The following is an 11,321-nucleotide window of genomic DNA, read 5'->3' on the forward strand; positions in this document are numbered from 1 at the left end:
ATGGTATGATCTCAATCTTTTTGTACCTGGTCAGGGCTGATTTTTGCAAGATTGGTATGGTTTTGCACTGACTTTATTTTTCAGAAGGAACTTAAGGAAACTTTTATCAAATGTACAGTGGACTCACTATAGACATAATGTAGGTGTGTTGATGATGTAATCATTACCATATTCACTCATCCATCCAAGAGTGTAGATTGCCCTCCATATATTCAGATCACCTCCTACATTTTTACTAATGGTTAACATTTCTGAATTTGGATGTATTGCATGTGTTTCGTTAATTCCTAGATATTTTATAGCAAAAGTTTTCAAAGTGTGATATGAGGACCCTGGGGTCCTGGAGACCCTTTCTGGGGGAACATCAGTTCCTTACTTTTCCATTTTTCATCATATGCTTCAACTAAAACAACATGTTGCCACAGGCTGAATGAAGAGGCAGGTATGAGCATCAATTTGTTTCCCAACCAAGTTTGTTAAAATGTAAAAACAAACAAACAAGCAAAAAACAGCAACTCTTCTCACCAAATGTTAATTTTGTAAATGTAGTTACTTTCTAAAAACATGTTACCTGTATTGACATTGAGCAGGTGACTATTCTTTTGAATGTATGCATAATAAGTATTTTAAAGAATCTCGGTGTTAACTTCTAATACGGTGAAAACGGAGAGTTGTACTACCCATCAGAGTCTCACATTTTCTTGAGTGTTAAGAAATCACCAGACCACAATGTTGGCGAGCCGTGTCTTTACAGTTTGTGTCACCGTTGGGAATGTTATCTTAGTTTTGCTCAAAGCTTATACTTTGAATGATTACTGCTGGAGTAATTCTGTGAGAAATACTGAGTGTTGCGAGCCGATCTTGTCTTCTGCAGACTGTGCTCTCTATTGCTGTGGTACCTTATGTCTTCATTCTTTACTTTTTCTGGGTGAAGGAGCATGTCTCTTTCCTTCCCATCCGTACATACCTTCTTTCTTTTTCTTATTTATAGCACCGCTCATGACTTTCAGTTCCGTGCTAAAGAACAGCAGAACCAGTGAGTATCCGGGTCACTTTCCCAATCCTAACATACTGCGTCTATAGTCTCCCCATTTCATATATTGTTGTATACACTCATGATTGTCATGCTGGTCACCTTCATTCCTCTTCTGATCTCACCAGATGCAGCACCCGTGCCTGGTCAGAACTATAGCATGGTGACTGAGTTCATCCTCGTGGGATTCTCTAACTTCCCACAGCATCTCCTGCCCACCTTCTTCCTGCTGTACCTGCTCATGTACCTGTTCACGCTGTTGGGGAACCTGCTCATCATGGCCACAGTCTGGAGCGAGCGCAGCCTGCACACGCCCATGTACCTCTTCCTGTGCGCCCTGTCCACCTCTGAGATTCTGTTCACTGTTGCTGTCACCCCTCGCATGCTGGTTGACATGCTCTCCACCCACCGCACCATCACCTGGACGGCCTGTGCCAGCCAGATGTTTTTCTCCTTCACGTTCGGCTTCACCCACTCTTTCCTGCTCATGATCATGGGCTACGACCGCTACGTGGCCATCTGCCACCCCCTGCGCTACAATGTGCTCATGAGCAACCGTAGCTGTGCCCGTCTGGTGTCCTGGACCTGGGCTGGTGGCTCAATCATGGGGATGATGGTGACCCTGATAGTTTTTCACCTCACCTTCTGTGGGTCTAATGTGATCCACCATTTTCTATGCCATGTGTTTTCCCTCTTGAAATTGGCCTGTGGGAATGAGAATTCCTCTGTCACCTTGGCTGTGATCCTGGTGTGTGTCTCAGCTCTGATGGGCTGTTTATTCCTCATCGTCCTCTCCTATGTCTTCATCATGGCCGCCATATTGCGGATCCCCTCTGCTGAGGGCAGGCACAAGACCTTCTCCACATGTGTGTCCCACCTCACGGTGGTCATTGTGCACTACAGCTTTGCTTCCATTATCTACCTCAAGCCCAAGGGCCCCCATTCTATGGACAGTAATACCCTGATGGCCACCACCTATACAGTCTTCACTCCCTTTCTCAGTCCGATCATTTTCAGCCTCAGGAATAAGGAGCTCAAGAATGCCATAAAGAAAAGCTTCCAGAGAAAATTCAGTCCCCTAAGCTCCTGACAGCCAGTTTGGCGGTGAGGAAAATGACAGTAGGGTTGGGGATGATAAAGTCCATCTCCATAAGCCTGTTGTAGGGATTCTACATAAGAAAATACTGAGTAAGTATTGTTGAATGCATCTATAGGTGTTGGATACCTGCTAGGTATTCGTTTTTCTCCAATTTGTGTGCCTCCCTCTTGCATAGGATCTAGAGATCATGATCTCCTGTTCAAGACCCCATGTGAGGAACTCCATCCCATTACTTCTGTCTACAAATGTGTTATGTACCTGTGGATGAGTTGGGGGGGGGGCATCACATGGACGTGTCTGGGCACTGATGCCCATGGTTCTTCTCAAATGGAGAAGGAAGGAAAGACTTTCCCTTCATCACCATACGGCTGAACAAGAGTATGCATAATAATAAATGCCATCAGCTTTTCTTTCAGGCATGTGTCCAGTGTTTTATATACCCTTTAATATAAAAATGTACAAAAAGTAAATAAACTCTTTCTCTCCAAGAAGTTGGTTGACAGTGTATATAGTTCCTTCTGTCCTAGCAGAGGATAGACCCTAAGGGAGTTTTTCTACCTTGATCGGTGTTGAGTGAAGGATGTCAGAATGCGAAGTGAAGGGAAAGAGGGAGGGAGGGAGGATGGGAGGAAGGGAGGGGAAGAGAGTGAGGGGAGGAGACGGTTCAGTGCTTGGATAAGAACATACAGAAGGTTTAAAGGGTGTTGCTTATGGAAACCCTTTTCTGTTTTTCCCCACATTACTTTCAATAAAACATCAATTTCTCATTCCTGTGTACTTACATCTATCTGCGGGCTCTGTTGGAGGACACAGTGCTATCTCAAGATAGCACAAAGAAAGGTCAAGGGTATGGGTACCCCTTTTGGCAGATGAGAAATGTTGGTGAAGGTCACACAACATGTGAAGGAAGGGGTCACATGCAACTTTAGGTCTAACTTCCATGATAGGGTTTGGGAAATCATATGTCTGAGCATCCAGGAGGGGGTCTTCTGTTAATGTAAATTTCTTACTTAAGCTGTGGCCAGATATTTGAGCTGCAGGCAGAAGGTGTTTTATAATAATAAACCAAGGGAGGGCTGTTGCATATGAGTGCCTGCCATTTGCCAAACGTTGTAGAAAGGGTTTCCTATGCATTCACTCTTCTAAGTCTCAAAATAAATCATTATTTCTCCGCATTTAGATATGACCCACTTCTCTTATTATTCACAATTTTGAAACACAGAAAATGCAAATCTGATAGATAATTTGTCCTGGGTCACACCACCTTGAAGGGGGGAAGCAGGAATCGATTACAATGTGCACGTGTGTGCAGTTGGTGAATAGGAACCCGTTTCTCTCAGGTGTCTACAGAGAGAAGTGAGGTCATGACTGGGAGGAGAAGGCTGTCATTAGAAGGAAGAGACCCCTTTCAGGGAAGGAGGGCAGGTGCAGCCCTAGGCACACACCCCTTTCACACAGCCAGAGGGAAACACGTACTCCAGAGGAGTTCATGAGACACTTTTGCTCATGAACACTGACAACGAGAGCTTGGAAAAACCGTCTATGGCAATTTTGGGATTCCTTTCATCATTTTACTCATTATTGGTTTACTAACTAATGCCACCCCTCCCCATCAAGATGTCCTTATCTATGGTGCATTTGGGGACATTGGTATGTTCAGTTCACCAGGGAGAGTTGGAAGTCACTAAGAGGGTGCTGGAATGAGATGTAGATATGTGGGTAGGGCAAGAGCATGTGAGACCATGGTGTCCACTTAGAGAGTTTGTTCCAAGGGCAATGGGGAACTCTAAATACTCTTAAAATACATACACAAAAGAGCTGTGTGGTATTCCATTATGTGAACATATGCATAGACATTTCCATTTGGGGATCCTACAAATGGTGTTCTTATGACATCTACTACATGTCCTTTAGTGGATTAACACTTATGTGTTGTGTTGAGTCTGTAGCTAGAAGTGTAAAGGCCAAGTCATAGGGGATACTATGTTCAGGTTGAATAGATGTTGACAAAAGTTTACCAAAGTGGTTGTACCAAGTAGAAAAATTTTTTAATCAAATTCAAGTTAGTTAACATATAGTGTTTTGGATTCAGGAGTAGAATTTAGGGATTCGTTACTTACATACAACACCCAGCGCTCATCCCAGCAAGTGCCCATCTGCCCACCCACCTCCCCTCCAGCATCCTTCAGTTTGTTCTCTGCATTTAGGTCTCTTATGGTTTGCCTCCCTCCCTGTTTTTATCTTATTTTTCCTTTCCTTCCCCTATGTTCATCTGTTTTGTTTCTTAAATTCCGCATATAAGTGAAATCATACGATATTTCTTTTTCTCTGACTGACTTATTTCACTGAGCATAATACAGTAAACCTTGGATTGCGAGCATAATTCGTTCTGGAAACATGCTTGTAATCCAAAGCACTTGTCTATCAAAGCAAATTTCCCTATAAGAAATAATGGAAACTCAGATGATTTGTTCTGCAACCCCAAAATATTTATATAAAAATGATTACAATACTGTAATATAATACAAAATAATAAAGGAAATATAAAATATAAAGAAAAATAAACAAACTAACCTGCACTTACCTTTGAAAACCTTCATGGCTGGTGTGAAGGAGACAAGAGAGAGGAGGGTTATTGTGTTGGACGACTTTCATGATCACTAATGGAATCACTGCTATCTATTGGCTCAGTGGAATCTTTTCCTGCATGGAGGCAATTGTATACACTTGCATGGATGTTGACTACAGCACAGTATTAATAAACTCTTGTCATATATTGTATTTAATGTAAACTGACAATAAGGCAGCAAAGGAAAGGGCCTCAATCTGCAGGCAGCCTGACCTAGAATGAAGCAAAGCATTCCTGAGCTTCCTCTTGTATGGAGAAGCAAAGGACTGTCCACAGGTGCTTTGAAGTGACAAAAAATACACCAGTGCCCATTGTAGGCATCTTCAAACATTCTGAAAAATCACTGATTTCTGCCAAATACTACAGCCTGAGACCGAGCATGGGAGATGATCACCCACAATCCTACAGCAGGAGAGAGAGAGGAACCATTGTCTCAGTTGTGATCATGTGACATCTGGAGTCACATCCCACCCGTATTGCAAGACATTGCTCATTTATCAAGTTGCAATTTATTAGAGGGGTGCCTGGGTGGCTCAGTCAGTTAAGCATCCAACTTCGGCTCAGGTCATAATTTCCTGGTTCATGAGTTCAAGCCCCACATTGGGCTCTGTACTTATGGCTCAGAGCCTGGAGCCTGCTTCGAATTCTGTGTCTTCTCTTTCTCTGCTCCTCTCCCATTCATGCTGGTCTGTCTCTCTCAAAAATAAACATGATAATTTTTTAATTTATTAGAAATGTTTGCTCGCCTTATAGAGCACTTGCAGAACAAGGTACTCATAGTCAAAGGTTTTACTGTGCACTCTAGTTCCATCCACATTGCTGCAAATGGTAAGATTTCATTCTTTTTCATCGCTATTATTCCAATGTATATATATACAAATCTTCTTTATCCACTCATCAGTCTATGGGCATTTGGACTCTTTCTGTAGTTTGACTAAGGATGATAGTGCTGCTATAAATTTGGGATGCATATACCCCTTCGAATCCACATTTTTGTATCCTTTGGATAAATACCTACTAGTGCAATTCTGGGTCATAGGGCAGTTCTATGTTTAATTTTTTGAGGAGCCTCCATACTGTTTTCCACAGTGGCTGCCCCAGTTTGCATTCCCGCCAACAACGCAAAAGTGTTCTCCTTTCTCTGCATCCTCACAAACATCTGTTATTTCCTGAGTTGTTAATTCTAGGCATTCTGACAGGTGTGAAGTGGCATTCAAGTGGTACATTTTAAGCCCACACACCATGGTCAGATTCCTGTTTGTAGGGAGCCCCTCTGGCTGCTGTAAGGGAAGCAGACTGCTGAGGGACGGCAGGGTGGGTAGACGCAAGAAGACATGGGCAGAGGTGCGCGTGGGCATCCTGGACTGGGTCGAGTGGCAGACTGGAGGTTGATTTCAGAGGCAGAATGGACTGTGTTGCTGATTGGACAGAGGGACACAGGAAGTGAGCTGTTTCTACAGCTAACACTTAAGACCGAATGGGTGAGTTCTTCCCACAACAATGAACAATTCTTCAACTTCCCAGACACCAACCTGCAGTCCCACAATTCAGTTCACTTCTGACACGAACTACCTGGAGATGCCAGTGACAAGTTTTCAGTGTTCAGGGTACCTGCACTTTTGTCTGATGGGACTTCACAGTTGGAGTTTCTAAATTCCCCCCTTTCATTTTGGATACTTTGCTGGAATGACTCACAGAAATCAGGAAAATGCAACACTTACTCTTCCCAGTTTACTATAAAAGACACAAGTCAGGAAAGCCAGGTGAAACAGGTGCATCAGGCAAGGTGTGGAGGAAGGACCGAGGACCTTCCATGCCCTCTCCGGACACACCACCCTCCTAGCACCTCCACATGTTCACAAATGGGAAGGTCTCTGATTCCCATTGCTTAGGGAGTTTTTGTGGAGGTTTTGTTACACAGACATGATTGATTAAATCATTGGTCCTTGGAGATTGAATATCAATCCATAGCCCCTCTCCCCACCTGGAAGTCCCAGCTCTCTGATCTCACCTTGGCCGTTCAGGGGAGCAGCCTCCTTCCTAGACTATCCAGGGGCTCCCAACCATCATGCATCTCCTTAGCATGCAAAATCCAGTATCATCACTCCTGAGACAAGGGCTTTAGGAGCTGTGTGTCATGAAGGGGACAAAGACCAAATGCGTTATTATAGCCCAAGGATGCACATACTAATGGAGATGTTCTGGCTTGGATCACCAGAACAACAGGGATAGGGTAGAACTTGACCAGTGGGGGGAGGTGGGGCTATCCAGTGTGACCAGGAGACACTGAAAACTTCTATTGACCAAAGGAAATCAGTCCCCAAGACCCAGCTCTAAATTACCCTTATTCTGGGACACCCTCCAGCTGCCCTGACCCCAGAGCAGAGCTCTGGATTCCCACTGTGGGCTGCACCAGCTCCTGCTTTCCCTCTGACTCTTCCTTGACCCTAAGGGACTGAGGGCATCTACTCCAGCCCTGTTTCCCCCAAGACTGGGAGCTCCTAGTCCTCAGCAGGGACTGGGGCTCTCAGGGCAGACAGAGATAGCGGGGAGTCTTGGTTGTGTTGGGGAGTTGGAGGAAGGAGTAGGGGCTGCACATCCCCAGAGATCCTCTGATGATCCTCTTGGCCACTCCAGACCCTGAGGAGGCCCTGGGGAACAGCCTGCTGGGAAGCTGCAGCAGGGATAAAGCACACAGCATCAGTTCCAGGAGCCCAGAGGCCTGGCCCCACACCTGCCCCTGTGTGCTGCTGACAGAATAACCCAAGAGAGCGTCTTCTGTCCTCCCCTGCTGGCTGCTTCCTGGAAGAGGCAGCCCAGCACGAGGGGGACCAGGAGGGACAGGGTAGGTGGCAATATTTAGGCAGTTGTGGGGAGCAAGCCCCGGTTGGGGGTGGGAACAGGACTGGGGAGAAAGGTGGTAAGACAGGCTCTTAGCCTTGGGAGCTGATGGGACTTTTCTCGGGTTGCCCCTGCTGGGTCCTGGGTTCCTCACTCAGCCTAGTGACCTTTGCAGCTTCTAGGTCACTATTGTTGATTGGGACTGATTCTGTCCCCCTGAAATATTTGCACATGCCCGGAGGCCCTTTTGTTGTCACAGCTCATGGGGAGGGAGGGATGCTACGGGCATCTGGAGGGTTGAGGCCAGGGATGCTGCTAAACGTTGTACAATCTGGTAGTAGTGTGGGGCGTTTGTTCCACTGGTGAACCAATCAGGACACGTTATAGTAACTCCGCCCACATTTACACTAGGGCTCACTGTCTGTGTTGCAGCCTGTGGGTTTGGAGCAGTGGATAGTGGCATGTATACAGCGTTCCAGCATCCCACAGAATAGTGTCAGGTGCTCTGTTTTTAATGCGCCCAAATGCAATTATGCTGGAGAGTTGAGCTGCCTTTTGCCTCATTCACTCGGTGTCATTTTATGGCTTCATTTATGCTGCTGTGTGTGCATGGAACTCCTGGCTGGGGCTCCAGGGTTTGCATCCGGCCCGTGGGACCTGCCCCCTTCCCAGTTAAGGTTCCCAAGCAGGCTTGTCCATTCCCGCACTACAAGCGGGGCTTCATCCCACAGGCTCCGTCCAGGTAGGTGTGCGCCATGGAGATAGAGGTTCAGGTGCACGTGAAGGTTGCACTTCTCCATTCTCGGTTCTCACCCGCAGGCCGCGGGACTGCTCCCTCCCCGTATAGCTGTAGGCATTGGGCACTTCCTAATCTGGGGAAATGAATAGGTGCACAGGGAAATCTCAGGGTCGTTTTCCCCTTCCCTTTCCTTGTCTTGAAACCATCTGCTCACTTGCCTGTGTAACCCCTTCTGTGGGTTCTCTGCTCATGTCCTGGACTCGTTTCTGTATGGAGTCTCTTCTTCTTAATGTGCTGGTTTCTTATTTACTCTAGACAGTATTCCCTGGTCAATTTTAGTCCAGGCACCGGCTCCTTTCCCAAATTTCCATCTGCCTGTTCATGTATCCTGGATATCCTTTGTTGAACAAAACCTTTGTGGAAGTTTCATGCCTATTTCTTTTTCCAATAGTTAAAATATATTTAATGAGAATGGCGTCAGCACTCATAGAAGATATGCTGATGAAATTCAAATACTCCTTTGTGTGTGTGTGTATGTATATATATTAATTAATTTATATAGAATGCATACATACATTTCATCTTTTTTTGAAGTTTTTATTTAAATTCCCGTTAAGTTAACATACATGTAATACTAGTTTCAGGTGTACAATACAGTGATTCAGCACTTCTGTACATCACCCGGTGCTCATCACAGCAAGTGCACTCCTTCCTCCCCATCACCTAATTCACCCAGCCCCCCACTCCATGTCCTCTGGTCACCATCAGTTGGTTGTCTATAGTTAAGAGTCTCTTCCTTGGTTTGCCTCTCTCTCTCTGTCTCTCTCCCTCTTCCACTTCTCAATTTGTTTTGTTTCTTAAATTCCACGTATAAGTGAAATCATATGCTATTTGTTTTTCTCTGACTGGCTTATTCACTTAGTATAATACCCTCTAGGTCCATCCATGTTGGAGATGGAAAGATTTCAGCCTTTTTTTATGATTGAGTAATATTCCGTTGTATATATTATATATATGTATAATCTTATATAGCCATATATAGATATCTCAGTAGTTACAGTTTCTGTCCTTGGAAGTACTGCATTGTGTGATTAATTCCTAGATATTTCATAACAGAGGTTTTCAAAGTATGATATGAGGGCCCTGGGGTCCCAGAGACCCATTCCGGGGGACCACCAAGTCCTCACTCTTCCAGTGAAGGTGAGGATATATTTTCATCATATGCTTCAAATTAAGAACATATTGCCACAGGCTGAATGTTGAGGATATCAGCATCATCTTCTATGCCATCTAGCCAGCACTGGACAAATTTGCTAAAATTTAAAACAAAGCCACACTTCTCATTAAATAAGGGTTTTTTTATCTTTATTCATTTTTGAGAGAGAGAGAGAGAGAGAGAGAGCCAGAGCACAAGCAGGGGAGGGGCAAAGAGAGAGGAGGAGACACAGAATCTGAAGCAGGCTCCAGGCTCTGAGCTGCCAGCACAGAGCCCAATGTAGGACTCGAACTCACGAACCGTGAGATAATGACCTGAGCTGAAGCCAGACACTTAACTGAGCCACCCAGGTGCTCTGTCATTAAATGGGTTTTTTAAATATGGTTACTTTCCTTAGTTTGAACCAAAGGCTGATTATTATTCTTTAAATGTGTCAAGAACTTTGAGCTCCTGGGTGGCTCAGTCAGTTAAGCATCCAACTCCTGGTTTCGGCTCAGGTCATGATCTCCCACTTCATGAGTTCTAACCCCTCGTGGGCCTGCACTGACAGTGTACACAGCCTACTTGGGATTCTCTTTCTCTCCCTCTCTCTCTGCCCCTCCCCAACTCATGCTGTCTCTGTCTCTCTCAAAATAATAAGTAAACTTTACAAATGTGTTAGAACTAAATATGTTCAAAGAATCTCAGTTTTAATTACTAATATGGTAAGAATGGAGACTTCTAACTCACTCAAACAAAAGCCCTCTAGGGGACTCACGGGTTTGGTTTGGTTTTGTTTTTTTCATAAAGAAATCTTGAGACCAAACTGTTTGAGAGCTGTCTCCTTATAGTTTGTGTCACTATTGACAATGTTGTCTTACTTTTTCCTTAAATTCTATCTGGTGTGTGATTATTATGGGTGCAATTCTATGGGAAACACTATGAGTTTGGGAAGTTGATCTGTCTTCCACAGCATGTGTTCTGTCTTTGCTCAAAGATTTTCTGCCTTCTTTCTTGCACCTTTCTAGGTAGAGGATCACATCTCTTTGCTTCCAATCCTGGTATTCCTTCTTTCTTTAACAATCCTCAAGCACCTCTCCTGGCTTTCATTTCCCTGCTAATGAACAGCAGAGACAGTGAGTAAACTTGGCTTGTTTCTGATGCTAAAATAGTGCATCTAGGGGCGCCTGGGTGGCGCAGTCAGTTAAGCGTCCGACTTCAGCCAGGTCACGATCTCGCGGTCCGTGAGTTCGAGCCCCGCGTCAGGCTCTGGGCTGATGGCTCGGAGCCTGGAGCCTGTTTCCGATTCTGTGTCTCCCTCTCTCTCTGCCCCTCCCCCGTTCATGCTCTGTCTCTCTCTGTCCCAAAAATAAATAAAAACGTTGAAAAAAAATTTAAAATAGTGCATCTATTGTCTCCCACTTCTTGCTAGTTTTCTAGTGTATATTCTTAGTTATCTAAGAAAAGTCCAGTTGATTTCATATTTAGAAGAAACTTCTAAAAAATCTTTAAGATGTGTACATATATCAATCATTATACTGTATATCTAAAATAATACAATATTTTATGATAATTATGTATTAATTTTTAAAATCATAAACAGTAATCGAACTTTAGCAATCCAGGATTGCTACCTGAATTGATATAATTATATGATATTTATTTTAGTTTATTCCTGTGACTGATCACATGATAGGTTTTCTGACACTGAATCATCTTTGTTATTCATGGGATAAATTACGCACCCTCATTCCCTTTCTGATCTCACCAGATGCAGCACCCGTG

The 11,321-nt window shown here is 44.4% G+C and overlaps 1 protein-coding gene across 1 annotated transcript; it reads left to right on the forward strand.

The window, feature by feature from the left end:
* Positions 1–1,175: 1,175 nt before the first annotated feature.
* Positions 1,176–2,123, forward strand: LOC147583684 (olfactory receptor 10H3-like). The gene has a single exon (XM_086684674.1). It carries the CDS (start codon positions 1,194–1,196, stop codon positions 2,121–2,123), a length of 930 nt encoding a protein of 309 aa, XP_086540800.1. The 5' UTR covers positions 1,176–1,193.
* The last annotated feature ends 9,198 nt before the right edge of the window (positions 2,124–11,321 follow it).

Source organism: Puma concolor, chromosome A2 (assembly GCF_028749965.1).
Source record: "Puma concolor isolate L17-30 chromosome A2, mPumCon1.1.hap2, whole genome shotgun sequence".
Taxonomy (NCBI): Eukaryota; Metazoa; Chordata; class Mammalia; order Carnivora; family Felidae; genus Puma; species Puma concolor.